The 19,039-nt window shown below is 42.3% G+C and overlaps 1 protein-coding gene across 2 annotated transcripts in view; it reads left to right on the top strand.

Moving 5' to 3' along the window:
• Positions 1-237: 237 nt before the first annotated feature.
• The window catches only part of LOC133867638 (DNA damage-binding protein 1a-like), a 42,993-nt gene continuing 24,191 nt past the window's right edge, over positions 238-19,039 (top strand). The window contains exons 1-4 of one of the 2 annotated variants that reach the window (XM_062304391.1): positions 238-399; positions 6,691-6,739; positions 15,655-15,714; positions 15,812-15,903. In XM_062304391.1, coding sequence (XP_062160375.1) covers positions 296-399; positions 6,691-6,739; positions 15,655-15,714; positions 15,812-15,903 — 305 coding nt within the window. In that variant the 5' untranslated portion in view covers positions 238-295. Of the gene's footprint in view, positions 400-6,690; positions 6,740-15,408; positions 15,468-15,654; positions 15,715-15,811; positions 15,904-19,039 lie in introns of those variants that run through there. The other variant, XM_062304392.1, reaches the window with a different exon arrangement.

A 19,039-nucleotide genomic window follows, 5' to 3' on the forward strand; every position in this document is an offset into this window, starting at 1 on the left:
GGACCTCCCATGAACTTTTTAAACCATAGGGAGTAAAAAATAATTATGGCATACCATAAAGACCAACGATGCAATTATCCATATATATATATATATACTTTAACCCTTACTTACAAAATTAAAAAATAATAATAAAAAAAAAAAAAAAATTATTTGACTTTCTCTCATTAAAATGTCAAGCTCCGTCCATGGTAATGGTAATATGACGTAGAAACACCATTACCCTTTAGAAAAGGGATAGTGCAGAGGGGTAGTGAGAATTTTACCTCCCACGCCAAACAAGCCCAGCCAAAGGATGAGTATCTGGAACTACGTCGTTACGGCTCACAAGCCCACCAACGTGACCCACTCGTGCGTCGGCAATTTCACCAGCCCTCAGAAGCTCAACCTCATTGTAGCGTAAGCCTCTCTTTCTCTCAATCTTCTTTACATTCAGGTGTTTTTTCAGATTCGTTTTTGGGATTTTCTCTTTCTGGTTAGGGTTTCGCGTTCGTTTTCATAAGCTAATTCGTTTCTTTGATTCGAATGTATCAAATTTTTTACAAGGTTTATCCTGTGCTTGAAGTTTATTTTATGCTTTGCTATTGGCGCTTCATACATTGAACCGCGAAAATGTAACAGTTTCTTCACTGTTTTAGGGTAGTTTAGAGAACTTAAAGAGAAAATAGGAATAGAGGAATGGAAATTGTAGTAGAGTTGATTAATTCTGGGAAATTAACATAGATAAGGCATAATTCGAGGTTGCCAGCCTCCAAGAGAAAACTTCTCAAATCAACAGACAGGTTTACCTAGCTATCACTAGGACTTATATATTGTCCTTCTTACAATACGCTGGAAACAAAGCATAAAACGACAGACTAAAACAAAGCATAAAACGACAGCCTCTTCCACATAAACGACATAGCCTCCTCACAGCCAAAACGCACCGTTTGGCTTAAGCACACCGTTTTTAGCCAACCTTCTAGAATACCCAGCTGGACCGCATTCTTCTCAAGAACTCGGACAAACTGCCTTTTGTCCTCATCTCTCCTTCACTTCAACTCCCTCTCCCTTCATCGATCTTCTATTCTTCAAGCTTCCATCTTTGTCCTAGGGTTTCTAGAATGGCTGTGATAGTACTCCTCTGATTCAAAACACCTTGCCCACAAGGTGTGGGTAGGCGCTCCAGAGGGTGTGAAATTCCTCCCAAGTGGCATCGTCGGCCGTCTGGCCATCCCAACGGATAAGCAGTTCAATGAGTGGCCGGTTGTCTTTCGGGCGAGAGCGGCGATCGAGGACTTCAACGGGTTTCGGCCGCAAGACACCCCGCGAATCCACCGGTGGAAGCCTCGGTAAGGCAGAAGAGGAAGAGCCAAGCTTCGGTTTGAGCTGCGAAACGTGGAAGACGGAATGAATCTTCGCTTCTGGTGGCAGATCCAGTTCTTAAGCCCCTTTTCCCACCTGACGGACTACGCGGAAGGGGCTGTAGAAGCAGGGGGAGAGCTTGAGAGCCCGACAGTGCGCCAAGGAGGACTGTCGATACGGCTGCAGTCGGAGGTAAACCATTTGCCCCAATTCGAATTCCCTCTCTGTACGCCGTAAATCCGCATATTTTTTCATTCGCTGCTGAGCATGCTTCATGTTCAGCTGGAGGAGGGTTAGGATTTGCTCGCTGTTGCGCAGCACTTCATTCACCGCCGCCACTCGGGTAGTACCCGGAACATAACTCAATAGGCGAGGGGGGGGGGGGGGGGGATCGCCATAGGTGGCCTCATGGGGAGACATTTTGATAGAGGAATGCCAGGAGGTGTTGTAGCAGTATTCGGCCCACGGTAACCAATGAGTCCAATGCTTAGGGCTATCATGAGTGAAGCATCGGAGATAGGTTTCGAGGTATTTGTTTACAATTTCTATTTGGCCATCGGTCTGGGGGTGGTAACTGCTACTAAGCTTGAGGGTGGTACCCTGTAAGCGGAACAATTCCCCCCAGAAGGCACTGGTAAAGGTTGTGTCGCGGTCAGAAACGATGGACTGAGGCATCCCATGCAATTTCAGAACATTGTGGATGAATAACTGAGCCACCTTGGCTGCTGTGTAGGGGTGAGAGAGAGAGATGAAATGGCTGCCCTTAGAGAGCCTGTCCACCACTACTAGGATAACAGAATGACCCTGAGAGAGTGGATGCCCTTCCACAAAGTCCATGGAGAGGTCTGTCCACACCCGGGTGGGGATCGGGAGGGGTTGTAGCAACCCGGCAGGAGAGGTATTCTCATATTTGGCCTGCTGACAAGTGTCACATTCCCGTATAAACCGCTTAATCTCCTTCCGCATGCCTTGCCATAGAAGTCCCTCTTTGCCTGTTGTAAGGTTCTGTCATATCCCGAACGGCCAACTATAGGGTCACTGTGAACATAGTGTAGCACTTGGTTCTTTAGTTGGGGGGACTTTCCAAGTAGGATCTTGTGTTTGTAGAGTAGCAACCCATCCCGAAAGGAGTACCTTCTAGTGTCTAGCTCATGTTTGAGCCATTTGTCCAGCAGCTGCTGCAACTCTACATCCTCCACATATTGTTGTTTTAAGTCCTCAATCCAACCAACAGCAGGGATAGAGAGAAGGGAGAGGGACAGTTCATCCTCCCAACCTTCCTTACGGAATAGGGCATCCGCCGCCCTATTCTCAGCTCCCTTTTTGTACTCTACAACAAAATCATACCCTAGTAATTTCGAGATCCATTTCTACTGGAATGGAGTGCCCACCTTCTGTTCCAGGAGGAATTTAAGGCTCTGTTGGTCAGTGCGAACTACAAAGGACTGACCCAACAAGTAAGGTCTCCATTTTTGGATGGCGGTCACGAGGGCAAAAAGTTTCTTCTCATATGTGGACATGTGTAAGGCCTTGCCCTTAAGTGCCTTGCTGAGAAAGGCGATAGGCCTGCTGCCTTGCATGAGGACGGCCCCTATGCCTATTCCGCTTGCATCGCACTCGATGAGGAAGGGATGAGAGAAGTTAGGGAGTGCCAAAACTGGGGCTTGGGTAACAGCAATCTTCAGAGCTTGGAAGGCCTCTTGGGCAGGTTCTGTCCAAGAGAAAGAGTTCTTCTTAAGCATTGCTATCAACGGGGCAGTTATGGATCCATAGCCACGTATGAATTTCCTGTACTATCCGGTTAGCCCCAAAAAACCCCTCAGAGCCTTGATTGTCTTAGGATGAGGCCAGTCGACCATGGCCTGGACTTTGCTCGGATCAGCACGTACTCCCTGTGCAGAAACCACATGGCCCAAGTACTTCAAGGCACCCAAATTTACATTGGACATCTTGGCAAAAAAGTGATGTTGCCGCAATAGGTCTAGGGTTTGTGTGAGGTGTTGCAAGTGGGTCTCTATACTAGGGCTGTAGATTAGGATATCATCAAAGAAAACCAAGATGAACTTCCACAAGAAGGGCTTGAAAATTGAGTTCATAAGACTTTGAAACGTGGAAGGGGCGTTGGTGAGCCCAAAGGGCATCACCAAGGCCAGCATGAGTCCTAAAGGCAGTTTTAGGCACATCTGCTTCCACCACTCGGATTCGGTGGTACCCGGATTGTAAACCTACTTTAGAAAAAATTTGTGTCCCCGATAACTCATCCACCACGGGGATTGGAAACTTATCTTTAATTGTGAGCTTGTTAAGAGCCCTGTAGTCCATGCACATTCTCCATGTGCCGTCCGACTTCCTGACCAGCAAGACTGGAGAAGAAAATGGGTTGTGGCTAGGTCGGATCACCCCGGAGTCTAGCAGCTCCTGGACTATTTTTTCTATTCCTCCTTCTGATAGAACGGGTATCGGTAAGGTCGAACTGAGACTGGTTTGGCCCCCTCCTGTAGTGGAATGGAATGATCTTGAGCTCTATGGGGGGGTAGTCCTTTAGGCTCCTGAAAAACGTCCTCATAAGCCTCAAGGATGGCGGTCACTGTAGCTGGTATTAGGGGTTGTTGCATCGTTAGAGTAGGCTGTGTGTGCCCAAGTGGAGGGCGGCTAGGCTGACCAATCAACTGTAACAACATGCCCTTTTGTTCATGCTTAGGCAATTTGAAGGAGTCACCTTCTTCCCAGGTCATCAGAGGCCCCTGCTTAAGGCCTTTTAAGGTGCAGCTCACCCCGTTAAATTGGAATTCCATCTTTAATTCAGTAAAGTCCCATAGGATAGGTCCGAGTGTTCGAAGCCATTGGATGCTCAAGACCACATCACAACCGGCTAAAGGTAGGATAAAGAGTTCAGTTCTAAAAACATGACCCTGCATCCAAACCTCCACCTCCCTGCTTTTACCCAGACTTGCAACTTCTTGGTCATTGGCAACCTTCACAATGATACTATCTTGCCCCGTAGGATGGATTCCCAGTGCAGCCGCCAATTTTGTGTCAACAAAATTGTGGGTGCTTCCACTGTCGATCAGAATAATGACCCGGTTTAACTTGATAAACCCCACGATCCTCATGGTTTTAGGACTCGGAGAACCGGTGATGGCATTCAAGGAGATTTCAGGGAATTCTTTTAGAAAAAATTCTCCCGGGTTCTCCTCCGGTGGGTGCTCAATATTACCCTCATTACCCACCTCCTTGTCAACCACTTCTATCGAGAAAAGTTTAGGCACTTGGCAAACGTGGCCCTTGGTATATTTGGAGTCACAAGTGTAGCATAGGCCCTTTCTCCTCCGTTCATCCAATTGGGCTTGTGTAATCTTTTGCACAGGGACCAAAGCCTGGTTCGGGTTGGTGTTTCCTGTCCGTGGTGGTCCTACCCCAGTTGGGGGTTAAGGATTCGGCCTATACGGGGCCAACTGGTTACTCCTGGTAGCAGGGAATCCTCTCCCCTTATCCACCCCTACTAGCAGATCTGTAGTAAAGCCCTTGTGAAGTTGAGAAAATTGGGTGGTGCGCCAACTCAGTCTGGAACTCTTGGCTGAATTCATCACGCACTCCTCTTGGATCCGAGCAAGGGAGTAGGCATCCAATAGGCTCTTCTGGTTAAACATTTTTTTTGAGAAGTAGCTCTTCGGGTTAAACATTCTCATGGGAAGCCGGATTTTGTATTTCAACCTGCCCATAAAGCAGCTGAGTTTGTGTTCTTCGGGTAATCGTTGAACCTTAAGAGCTAAGGTATCAAACTTAGTTTTGTAGTCTTCGAGGGAGCCTTCTTGTTTTAGCTTGGAATGAGTTTCCATGGGGTCATCATAAGCACCCCAGCCAAACCTGATTTGGATAGCCCGAGCAAATTCCTCCCAGGTCCCAATACTCCCACTAGCCTTCAGCTCTTAGAACCATACCAGAGCTCGACCCTCCATATGGAACGAGGAAATGAACAAGCATTGTGTGTTAGGAGTGCTGTAATGGTCAAAAAACTATTCTGCCCGGCAGCACCACGTCTCCGGGTCCTCACCGTCGAATCGTGGAAATTCCAACCGCACCATCTTAGGCTTGAAGCCATCAGTGGAGGTAGATCCGTCTTGCTCCGAGAATCCTCCCCCAGTAAAACTATTTCCCCCATGCTCCTGCTGGCCCCTACTGGTTCCAGCTCGGTTACCCGATTGGGAATTGACCAATTGACGCAAATCTGTTTTCAGGTCATTGATGGACGTTTCTAACCCGCGTACGGACGTTTCCAACCCGCGTACGGACGTTTCCAACCCGCGTACGGACGTTTCCAACCCGCGTACCTCCGCCTTCGTCGCCACGGTGGTCACCATTTCCGCCTGTAAATGATTCACTTGCGCCCGGATGTCTTGGATCTGTTGGTTTTCTTCGGCCATAGCAGCAGCTCTTGTTCTCATAAGCCAAGGACCGGTGGTCTGATACCAATTTGTAACAGTTTCTTCATTGTTTTAGGGTAGTTTAGAGAACTTAAAGAGAAAATAGGGATAGAGTAATGGAAATTGTAGTAGAGTTGATTAATTCTGGGAAATTAACATAGATAAGGCATAATTCGAGGTTGCCAGCCTCCAAGAGAAAACTTCTCAAATCAACAGACAGGTTTACCTAGCTATCACTAGGACTTATATATTGTCCTTCTTACAATACGCTGGAAACAAAGCATAAAACGACAGACTAAAACAAAGCATCAAACGACAGCCTCTTCCACAGAAACGACATAGCCTCCTCACAGCCAAAACACACCGTTTGGCTTAAGCACACCGTTTTTAGCCAACCTTCTAGAATACCCAGCTGGATCGCATTCTTCTCAGGAACTCGGACAAACTGCCATCTGTCCTCATCTCTCCTTCACTTCAACTCCCTCTCTCTTCATCGATCTTCTATTCTTCAAGCTTCCATCTTTGTCCTAGGGTTTCTAGAATGGCTGTGACAGAAAATCATGTGCTTTTGTGGCTGTGCTTTGTTTATTTGTATATAGAACTTCTCTCTTTGTAAACCATCGTGTGATGTGAGATTGAAAATTGCAAATTTTTGTTTGATGGGATTTAATAGATATTGCGAGTTTTATCCAATTATTAGGGGATTCTATGTGTATGATGATGAATAATATCGTTTTTGCCGATGAAAATTCTAACATGTTTTTGGGGAAAATATTGAAATGTATATTTGAGTTTCAACTAATTTTTTCTCTCGTGAACTCTCTTAGCGAGTTCTGTTCATCTTCCACATTTTGGCCTTAATTTGCATAAAAAGGTGGATTTCTGAATAAATTGACTACTAACAGTCTGAAAACATTTTCAGAAAATGCACCCGAATCGAAGTTCATTTGCTTACGCCTCAGGGCCTGCAGGTATATTAATTCCAATTTTTTTTGGCCTCACTAGTGTCTGCATATATTGTTTGTTTCTTCGCTTTTGATGGAAGGACCTGCACTAGTTCTTGCCTTGTTTTATTTCCTGAACTGGGGTTTCTTCATGATTGTTGGGATATTAGTTCATTGTCTACTAGTATAGTTGACTGTTGTCTTTACTTACTCTCTGAATCATTAAAAAAATTATACAATTATATTTTTAAAGTGGTATTTCATGGGCAAGTAAATTTGTATATCAGAATTTATTTTTCTTGAAAGTATTTAAGAGATGGTTGACAACTAAGACAAAAGAAGTATGTATATGAACACAACAACATTTTTAATGAAAGCATGTTATTTTTAAAGTGTAAAAATGCTATGTGGGAAATAGTTGTTTTTTTTTTTTTTTTTTAAATTTTTTTGTAAGTAATACTCTCATTGAAAAATCTCAAAAGGGTGTAAATCCTAATACATAGGAAGTATACAAGAGAATCCCTTAATTAATTGAAAAAGAAGAACAAAGGTTCAAAAACTTTGAAAACTAGAAAAAACAAACTATTATGAGCTGCTATCCATGTGTAAAGGGCGTTGAATATAATCTTTTTCAGCTCCGCCACTGATGTCTCTCTATTATCAAAGCGTCGTGCATTTTGCGCTCTCCAAATACACCACATTAAATATAAAGGAGCTAACCTTAAAACTTCCAAAATATCACGACGCCCTACCTGACCTCCCAAACTCTTCAATAACTCTCTCACCCTTTTAGGCATAACTCAACCCGCACCAAACATATTACATACTGAGCTCCATAAATCTCTTGCTACTTCACAATAAAGAAGAAGATGATCAATAGACTCTCCACTCTTCTTGCACATACAACACCAGTACATCACTGATGTTCCGCCGCCTCATGTTATCCAACTTCAATATTTTTCCTAAAGTCACCATCCACACAATAACGTCATTCTCAAAGGAGTCTTAACTCTCCAAATACTCTTTTATGGAAGTGGAGAATTCATAGATATGATTAACACATAATAAAACGACTTTACTTCAAACTTGTGTCTCTTGGAAGAGATCCAACATATTTTACACACATTTCCTTGCCTTACTTTGAGAGAATACAACATCTCAAAGAAAGAGGAGACCAACTCCACCTCCCAATCCTATATTGGTTTAGTAAAAATTATATTCCAATATCCCAAGTGAGGGACTGAACAACAAAGTTTCCCTTTCTTTTCATAAGTAATACACAAGTGACACACCCATATCCCACGTTAACAAAATCCCTCCCGAAGCCCCTCTCAACCCCAAAAAAACCAGTCCACATGATGACAACCTCATAAATTGCGCACCACATCCCTAGAAATTAACTCCAATTTAGTTTCTTGAAGAGGGGACTTACGGTGCACAGAATGCGCCAAACCAACGCCTGACGAACACCCTAACGAGAAGCCCACGTCTACCGAGGATAGAACGAGGAGTTCAACTGCATAAAGGGACAACTAGCCTAGTTTGTCTACCATATTTGCTGCTAGCATTTCCTGCTCGGATCAAAGAGAAAATCAAGAGAGGATCTGCAACCATAAGAGATCTTTTTCTGGGAAGCTTGCGTCTCTCTGGATTTCAGCCATGTGAGGCGTGGCGGTGGGCTGTTATGAACCCCTTCGGGGGTTGTCGTGTGAGGTAGGGCATGGAGAACCGTTTCTTTGTGGAGGCTAAGTCCTTCATCTTCTCGGTAGTGGAAGGGTCATGAGTTGAGGGTCGCGGAGAAGAGGAAAGGCTTCTCAGGGTGGATTCGGTTAGGCAGGGGATGCGTTGATTGGTTACTGTCGATGGTGGAAGAGGTGTTGCAAAATCCGGGCTTCGAAAACTTTGTCAAATCTTTCAGAGAGGGATCGAAGGTGACCATCGTTCGAAGAGGTGGGAATTGCTCCGGCCGGTTCTTGGAGGTGGCGGTGTATGCTATGGGTGGTCGGAGAGGTATGTTTGTATTTCCTGAAGGCCGTGACAGGCGGGGTCGGGGGCGAGTTTCTGGGGAGTTGAGTAAAGTGTTGGCTTTCTTTGGAACCCCGGTGGTGTCGTCTCCTTTTAGTGGCGTCCTGGTGGGGATGAGTTTGGGCAAGGTCGCGGGTGTTTTGTCGTTCGCAGAGGTGGTGGGCTCACCGGTTGTTGGCGTGCCTCTGGTTCAGAAGGCGGCAGCGGTTTGGTGCGAGGCGGAGAAGATCTATTCGCTGGATTGGGAGCTGGTGCCCTTCCGGCAGGCGGTGGATTGTTTTGAGTTGGAAAGGTCCTCCTTCGGTCCTCTGGGTAAAGGCCTTGTGGTCGATGGCTACGCTCTGGAGTGTTCCTCTCCCAGTCCTCTGGGTAAAGACCTTCTTGCGTGTTCCAAGATGCGGGATGTAGTCGATGTTGCTGAGGCTGCAGGTGACGTTGCAGTGCAGGAGTTGGGAATATTCAGGAAGCTTCTTGTTATTTTTGAAAAGTGGCTTCTTTGGGCTTGTGCGCATAGGTCTCATTTGGGTTGGGTTTCCTCTGATGGGCTGAAGCGGAGCATGGGCAAGATTAAGTGTTGCCTTGGGTTGGGCAGAATGCATTTTAGGGCTAGGAGGTCCAGAAGGATGGGCTGCAGGTCCTTTTCTAAAAAGACCAGTAAATCAGGTCTTAGAAGAGTGGATTTCATTAAGAAGGTTAAGAATTGTGGGTTAGCGCCGGTTCATGGATCTAACGCGGGTATGGGTTCTGTCCCTTCGGGCTTGGGTTCCCCGGCGCCGGAAGTTGTGGGTTTTTCGTCAGCCTCTTTTCCGGTGTTAAAAGAGCTCTCCTCTCCCTATCCTTCGGTTTTTTCTACCAAGGAGTTACTCGTGGAAAAGTCCTCTGCTCCGTCCAGTTTTGAAGCTTCAAACGTGTCATTGACGGCCAATACTTCTGTTTCTGAGGGCTTTGGTATCTCTGCTTTGGTGAGGTCAGCTCTTGGTGGAGATCCTCCTTTGTCTCCTTTGTCTGAGATGGCTCCTCCTCCAGCTCTTGTTGGTTTTGATCCAGCTCTCGGCGACTGCTCTTTAGGCACGGATGCTCTAGGTGAAAGGCTGCGTTACTCCCTCCCTGTGATGTTGGAGTCAAGTGCACCTATTTACCCGTCGGAATCCAAGTCAGTGCTTAAATATTCTCGGAAGAACAAGGTGGGCAAATTGGATAAGCATCTGCTTGCAGAGGCTCTTGAGACTTTCAATGTTCCCAAGGAGCTTTCCGGGCTGTTTTGTGGGTTTGTCTCCAAGCCCTTATCAACTCCTGCAAAGTCTACTCTTGCTCAAGACAAGGGCCATCAGCTTCTCCTTCGGCGTGGCTTCCTTCTCCCAAGCGGCGCGGCTCTTCCTCCGTCAGAAGTGGGTGTGGTTCCACTCTCATCGGTCCAATCTGTTCTTGGGTGCCCACCTTTAATGTCTTCTTCAAAGGTGGGTGAATCTTCGTGGGGAGGAGGTTTTGAAGAGTTTGGGGGTCCTCTCGGGGTAGCGATTGATCTTAGCTTCTGTGTTAATACTTTGGGGATCTCCCACGAGGGGAATGTACAGGGTTTTTTAGACTTCATGACTCTAATTGATGTGGAGTATCGTTTAGAGGCTTTTGTTTCCTCTTCGAAGTTTAAAGGGAATCGTGAAGTGAAGAACCTAGAGTGCTCGATTAATTATGATGCCAGAGGTTGTGGTTCTAGCAGGGGCAAGGCAAAGCGACCTATTGTGATGTATTAGTCTTTGGGTTTTGTGGGCTGGTCTTGTAGGGGTTTTTGGGTTTCCTTCTGTTTGGGTTTTTTGGGTGTTTTTTTCCCTTCCCCTCTCTTTCCTATTTTGGTGTCTTTTTGTATACTTCTTGTATGCTTAGGGGCGCATTTTCGCTTTTTATAAAATTCTCTACTTATCAAAAAAAAAAAAATTATATTCCAATGAATACTTCCATTTTGGTACAACATGAGATCCGCCAACCACGCATCCTTACAATGTGCAATACTAATAAAATCTTGATAAGATATCTTCAAAGGTTGATCCCCTCACCACACATTATGCCAAAAACTGACCTTGGACCCATCACCCACCTCAAATATAACAAATTTTTAAATTTTTTCCCACCCCCTCCTTATATGTGAGAGAGGCGCATGATTGGGAAGTGGGTGTCTTTGCTTCCTTTTTTCAGGTGTTGCACTTGGTCAAGGTGAGTAGAGATCGTGCGAATAGGCTCTAGTGGGTCTCTTCCAAAAAAGGTTTGTTCAAGGTCAAGTCCTTCTTTAGATCCTTAGCTTGCTCTGATAGTAGTGGTTTTCCTTGGAAGAGTGTGTGGTGGACTCAGGCTCCTTCGAGAAAGGTTGGTTTTGACGAAAGTTTTTCCTGATCTCTTTGGTATTGCTTGGGTGAAGAATGCCTCAGTTGCAGATAATATGGAGGTTTTGGGCAGTTCTACTCAGTGAAACGTGAGCTTTGTGAGAGAGGCGCATGATTGGAAAGTGGGTGTCTTTGCTTCATTTTTTCAGGTGTTGCACTTAGTCAAGGTGAGTAGAGATCGTGCGAATAGGCTCTAATGGGTCTCTTCCAAGAAAGGTTTGTTCAAGGTCAAGTCCTTCTTCAAATCCTTAGCTTGCTCTGATAGTAATGGTTTCCCTTTGAAGAGTGTATGACTGACTCAAGCTCCTTCGAGAAAGGTTGGTTTTGAAGAAAGTTTTTCCTGATCTCTTTGGTATTGCTCGGGTGAAGGATGCCTCAGTTGCGGATAATATGGAAGTTTTGGGCGGTTCTACTCAGCGGAACGTGAGCTTTGTGAGAGAGGCGCATGATTGGGAAGTGGGTGTCTTTGCTTCCTTTTTTAAGGTGTTGCACTCAATCAAGGTGAGTAGAGATCATGTGGATAGGCTTTGGTGGGTCTCTTCCAAGAAAGGTGTTTCATTTTGTGTACTTCTAGTGTACTAAGGGGCGCTTTACGCTTTCAATAAATCTAAATTTTTATCAACAAAAATGTTTCCACATACCCACTCCAAAAGGCCCAATTACCTTATTGGAACACCAACCTCCCCTTAAATTGTCATATTTAGTCTATCTCCGCAATGCCTCACTCTTCATAGCATAAAGCCATTGCCAATTACCCAATAGTGCTCGATTAAACAAAATCAAGTGTCTAACCCCCAACCCACTTGATTTCTTTGGGGTACAAATTCTCGACTAGTTCACTCAATGGAAGTTAAACTCATCACCAATTCCACCCCATTAAAAGCCTCTATGAAGTTTATCAATTCTATTAGCCACACCCACTGGAATAGGGAAAAGAGACTAGTGGCACGTTTGAGTATTCGATTTTTTGAAATATGAATTCAACTATAATTTACTGTGCAAATTCCGAGGCAAATAAAGATGTTTGGATGATTGATAGAGTTTAAATTGTATTTGAAATCATGTTTGAGTGATAGTTGTATGAGAGTATTTTTTCACAGAAAACTATGTTAAGAAATAATTAGAGGTATGAAAATTTGTGTAGAATGATTGTGAGTTATGAAAATTTGTGTAGAATGATGGGAGTTATGAAAATTAGTGTGGAATAATGATTGAAATAATTATTGTTTAATATAAATAAATATGAATCAATTATAAATAAGATTATTTATTAATATAAATAAATATGAATTTGCCATCCAACAATATCTGGATTTTATTTTTTTATTTTTTTATTTTTTTTGGCATTTCACACTATTTCCTTGTTGCTCCGTCTTCGTTTTCCAAACACAAGTGACAACACACACATATCTCTTTCTCTTTCTAAACCCTACAAAAGTGACTCTTGTATCCCTTTCTTTTTTTGGTTTTCTCAATGTGCTCAAGATGAAGCTCGGCAGCCATGAAAGCACCAGAAAGCCACCCTATTAGCGTCTCGAACCACCTCCTCTCGTCCCTTCTAGACGGTATCCCACACATTGAGGCCTTCAAAGGGAAATGGTCTCTGATCAGAGCTAAGCTCACCGAGTTCGCCGAGTTCCCTGACTCCTTACCAAGCCTCTCTCTCTCGACCTGCTTCACTCAATTTCCCACACCTTGAACAACGCCGTCTCGCTCTGCGACAAATGTCAGACCCGTGATTGCTTAGAAGGCAAGCTCAAGACCCAAAGCGACATTGATTCCGTCCTGGCCAAACTCGATTGCCACGTCAAGGACAATGTTATTTTGATTTGGAGCGGGGTTCTCCAAGATAGCAGCATTCTGGGTACGAGCTCGTGTTCGTCAAAGAGAGAGACCGTGAGAGCCAAGTCGAGGAATCTGATAACTTGGTTGCAGATTGGGACCGTTGATTCCAAGAGCTCGACAATGGACTCGTTGCTGAGGCTTCTCGAAGCGGATGATAAGAACGTGATGATCGCTGTGGCGCAGGGAACGGTCCCCGTACTCGCTCGCGTACTCGATTCGAGTTCCATGGAGATGAAAGAGAAGGCCGTCGTTGCGATCTTGAGAATTTCAATGGTGGACAGTAGCAAACCGGTGCTGATGGCCGAGGTTTTTACACCCAGCCGAATATTTATGCGTCTGACGTCTTTGATGAGTAAAAAGCAGACGTAGACGTGCGTTGGAATTGAAAATATGCATTGGAATTTGGAAACTCACGCTTGAAATTTGAAGCAAATTCGGGTTAATTTCGAGTTAAATGCGGGTTGTATTATATATCTGGATTTGAAAAAAAACCCGAACACTGTTTCAAGTAGAATTTGTATTCTATTTGCATCCAAACATGTCATAGTAGTAAGTAGGCAATTTAGACAGAGTGTTTTTTTTTATCAAAGTCAACCTACATTCCTTAGATAAATAAAGCCTTTTCCATAGAGCCAACCGACATTCCATTTTTTAGATGATGCCATTCCAAATAGACACCCTAAGGCAGACCCAAATACTTCATTGGCAAAGACGATACTCTATGGCCAATAATGCGAACCAATCCTTCTATATCTTCGACTTCGCCAACAGGAACCATCTCTGATTTTGCCAAATTATTCTTCAGTCTCGAAACAGCTTCAAAACATAAGAAAAAAGAATGGGTATAAAAATATTATTATTTTGAAATAGGTCCAACTTTCAATATAAGATTATCATGTGGTAAAAAGCTATTTGTTCTTGGTGGTGTTGTAGATTGAATTGCATCCAAAATCATTCTAAAAGGCCGCCCTAGCACATGAATTTGAGGATAACTCAACCCTTTGTACTGAATGCATATCCTTGGTGAGAAACATCCAAGACCAACCTGTCTCCAACAATTTTCACACAAAATGCCATGGAAAGTTTTATCTGGTGTTTATCTTGTGAAAAAGTGGGGATAATGAGTAAGGGGAGTAAAGAGGGACTTGACAGAGCCCATCAATTGGACATCTCAAGTCAGAGCAAAGGGCTAATAAGAGGTGCATAAATTGTTAAAACCCAGACTTTCTAGGTAAAGTGGAGTGAAAGTCGTAAATATAGGGTTGATTATGTAAGACGCGATAGAAATTCCATGTGGTAATACCTGGTAAGCGCACATCATTTTTGTATATTATTTAGATTTTAAGTATTTCGTTTTGTATTATGGTAGGTTATGGTTTCTTATCTACCATTCTTTTGTATTATGGGGATAGTTCTATGGTGGGAATTTTGATGGTTATGCAGTGAATAGGCTATCAGAGATGGAATTCTTTGGATTATTTTATTTTATTTTTTATTTTTATCTTAGCTGCAATGTAATCTGTGTATATTATATATTTCCCATCTACTTTTTATTATGTACTTTCTATACTTATATATAAAGAAATATTTCCCATCTATTTTTCTTCTAGTAGTTAAAAAATAAATAGAATGAAATTGATTGTTTAGAAATTTAATTACATTTCAAGTTTTGTTATGAATTTTCAAATTTGGATCTCCACATAGAAAACTACGGTCTCCAAATAGCATACTTCACCAATGGTCAGACTATAGGTTCCTTAATGATAAAAAAAAGTACTTGAACTTTTTTTTCTTTTTCTTTTTTTCCAAATTTATGGGTTTTCTATGTTGCGTGTCTTCTTTTTCACTATTGATAAATTTAAGAGTGGGCTCTTTCTCTTGGCAGTGTTGAACTAATTGTTAATTTTGTATTTTACTTGATTTATATTACTTGGTCGATTGGAAAAGCAAGAGGAGGAATGGTTTTAGAAGTTTTAAATAGAGAAAGAAAAATATATTTTTCTTTTTTGAATAAAGGATGGAGAGAAAATGGTTTATACATGGTATAAAATTTATAAGTGATGCCACCTTATTTCATTGTTTTAAGCTATTGTGTACGTTATGTCATTGGTTGGAAGTTTGAACATCATCTGCACCTTGTATTTAGGCTTTGCAATTTAATCTTGACTGTAGGGGGATTTTGGTGTCACAAATATAACCACAAGATATGTCCATGTTTTATGGCCTTACTGTAGAGGTTAAAGTGTAATTTTCCTGAAACACACTAAAAGTGAGAAAAAAAGGAGGCAGTTGGTACCTTGCTGGCCACGTTTTATAGGTCACTATAGGTGAATGATCCTTTAGTTTTGAATTATACCTACAGAAAACTACGAACTAGAACAACAACATATTTGGTTGTCTAACTACAAATTTTGGAGTTGTTTTTCACAGTTCATAGAATTTTGTGGTTCTTGGACTGATCTTGATTACTCACTCAAAGATCTCAGGTCAAATCGTTGTTTCGAAAAGAGGTATATGCTATCTGTGATATTCTAAGAAAGAAACTTTAAATGTCCAACTTCTTTGTGGTTTCATCGTCATTTGGTCTTCTCTGTATCGACTATGTATTTACTTTTCTTGAATATTAGTATTTTTTCCTGGGCCAGCTAGAACTGAGATCTAAAAACATAAGACTCATCTAAAATTTCTCTTGTGCAGCCTATGTTGGATGTGCCAATATATGGGAGAATTGCAACACTTGAACTTTTTCGCCCTCATGTGAGCATTGCTATTAATTTTTTTCTCTGAATCTACACATTTAATTTTTGATTTACTTTTTCTTTTTGCCTGCACTCATATTAGTTGCTCTGAACAGGGTGAGGCACAGGATTTTCTATTCATTGCAACAGAAAGATACAAATTCTGTGTTCTTCAATGGGATGCCGAGACATCTGAGCTTATTACAAGGTTTAATCTTTAATGCTTTATTTTCTTAATTAATGTCTGTCATTGTTGGGCGTCAGTGCTCATACTTGAAGTTAATACGTTCCCCCCCCCTCCTCCCCCTTTATGGCAAACATAATTTTCTCATCTTGTATTTTGTAGGACATGATCATGTCAGTGTGAACAATTGTGTCTGAAAATGCTGTTATACTTTTATGTTTTATTTATAAAGAAAGCTAAGCTGTTATCTTGTTTATGAAGTCAAACAGCAAGTATATTGATTGTTAACTTGGCTTTTCTTATGTGAACAAAATATTTTGTATAGTAAGGAACAAAGTCGCGTTGGTGGCGGATAATTTGGTGGTCCATAATGGTGTAATTCAGAGGAATGTTCTTTTCACAAGACAAATCCAGGATTGGGAGATGGATATGGTCCTTTCTTTTTTCGACCGATTATATTCCACTTCGATTCGTCATGGAGAGGGTGACAGATTAGTGTGGAATCCCTCTAAAAAAGGTTTATTTGAGGTGAGATCCTTCTACGAAGAGCTCTTTAGGAAAGATGGCCCATCTCTTCCATTTTTTCCTTGGAAGAATATTTGGCGTGTTAAGGCTCCAACTAGGGTGGCTTTCTTCGTATGGTCAGCAGCTTTGGGCAAAATATTGACGCATGATAACTTGCGTAAGAGGAATGTAATAGTAATTCTATGCAAGAAGAGTGGGGAGTCTATTGATCACTTGTGGCTTCACTGCGAGGTCGCCCGGGCTCTTTGGAGCTATGTTCTTATTTTATTTGAGGTTGAGTGGGTTATGCCACGAACGGTGTTGGAGTTATTGAATAGTTGGGGGGCGGCAATTAGGAGTGGTCATGCTAAAGAGGCTTGGCGTTTAGTTCCTCTATGCTTGCTGTGGTATATTTGGAGGGAGCGGAATACTCGTCTGTTTGAAAATGTAGAGACACCTATGGTGGAGCTACGGAAGCGGTTGTTCAATACTTTATATTCTTGGATAGTGCTACATCATAGTTTGAGTGTCTTTACTTTTGTAGATTTTTTAAATTTATTTTCTGTTCGACCCTTTTAGGGGCTCTCTTGTATACTTCCCGTGTATAAGGGTTGAGCCCATAGCGCTTTTCAATAAATTGCTATTACTTATCAAAAAAATAGTAATTATACAACTAAGAGTTGGAACTAGCGGGGAACAATTTGTTCTAAACCAATGAGGTATTGGCAACGAGCTGGGCATACTAATCTGTTGTAGGGTCCCCTTTTAGTGGATGTTATGTAGGACATTTATGAGTGTGTGATTAATTCATAGGAAATATTGTTGTTTTGATTCCATTTTGCTGTTTACAGTGAGGCTTTTTAATGTTTCCAACGAGCTGGGCATACTAACAACCATTTTCCTGTTAATTCAATAGGCAATTAATTCATAGGACATTTATAAGATGAGGCTTTTTACAGTTATGATTCCATTTTTGCTGTTATGAGATGCCCTTGTGGCTTGTAATATTCTTCCTTAAGTTATTACTGATTTGAGAGTAGTATATACACATACATATTTTGTTATTCTTATCATTTAAATGCGTCATTTGATGAAGCTTGTAAAGTTTCAATATATATATATATATATATATATATATATATATATATATATATATATATATATATATATTTTGGGGTTGGGGAGCACTCTAAACCAACAAGCCTGTGCAAGTCCTTGTGACTCATTGGAATATTGTAAAATTTTTAGTTTGGCTGAAATCGTGAAAATGATCTTAAGAACATTTTCCATTGTTTGGCTTGCGTTGAAAATCATTAACCATAGAATTTTCTAAAGGATCAGTCTCCTCAGGCTCCATTCTCGAAACATTGATGAAAATTTTCATGGCCAACCATCCTGGCTTTCTTGGCTTTGCCATCATCTTTAAGCTCTACCACCTTGGCTTAACCAACCTCCTCCTTTGCACCCACTTCGAGGTTGACTTCACCCTTTGAAATTCCTTAGTTTGACCTCGCAATCGAGCAATGATTTCTTTGTTTGAAGCAAAACCTCTAATCATCGGCCTCCATGCCTTGGAAACCCTTACTTTTTTTTTTTTTTTTTTTTGATAAGTAATTTAAAATTCAATAAAAAGCGTAGAGGGGCGCAACCCTAATACACGGGAAGTATACAAGAGAGCCCCTAAACAGGAGAAACAACTGATAAATTAAGAAAGTCTACAAAAGTAGAAACACCTAGGTAGCAAAGATGGGGAGCTGTCCATAGATATAGCGTGTTAAGAAGACCTTAAAACTACCATTACAGTCTCGACATCTTCAAAAAGCCTCGCATTCCGCTCCCTCCAAATGCTCCACAAAACACAGTGAGGAACTAAACGCCAAACATTTTTTGCTAGGCCATGCCCTCGAAAAGCACCCCAAGTAGTCAACAAACCCATCACCGATTGTGGCATGACCCATTCAACTCCAAATAAAGAAAACATAAAACTCCAAAGCTCACGGGCGGTGTCGCAATGAAGTAACAGATGATCAATAGACTCCCCCTTCTTTTTACACATACAACACCACTTAATAACCACAATATTCCTCTTTCGTAGATTGTCATGAGTCAAAATTTTTCCTAAAGCTGCAGTCCATACAAAGAATGCCACACTTGTCGGAGCCTTAGCACACCATATCTTCTTCCACGGGAATGATGGACCTTCTTTCCGACTAAGTGCTTCAAGCTCCCAATAGAACAACAATTGCTTTGATTCGAATCAAGACCTCAAATAAAATAGAATCCATTGCTGAAGATCTCGCTCTTACTAAAAGCAAAGCAGAGCGGATCCAATTCGTAACCCGAATAGTCAATTGGATGCATCATTGTTCTTACAAGAAAACCTGAATTGAGTAAGGAACATTAGCCTATTTTCAAAAAAACCCTTAGCCTACTCTACTTCGCTAACCTCCCTCCTTCTCTTTTGGTTCCTTTCCGGTCTAGGTTCTCTTAGTTTTTCTTCTTCGCTTGGGTCTTTTAGTTTTGGGGTTTTCTTTTGTTGGGGGTAGTTCTCAGTGGTTGGGTTTTTCGGCGCGCTCACGCCTCGCTCGTGACCTTGCCGGCTTATTCTAGTCCTTGCCGATGTTGCCGTCTCTGTGGTTGCCGCAGCGCCGTTGTG

Source organism: Alnus glutinosa, chromosome 5, assembly GCF_958979055.1.
Source record: "Alnus glutinosa chromosome 5, dhAlnGlut1.1, whole genome shotgun sequence".
Classification (NCBI taxonomy): domain Eukaryota; kingdom Viridiplantae; phylum Streptophyta; class Magnoliopsida; order Fagales; family Betulaceae; genus Alnus; species Alnus glutinosa.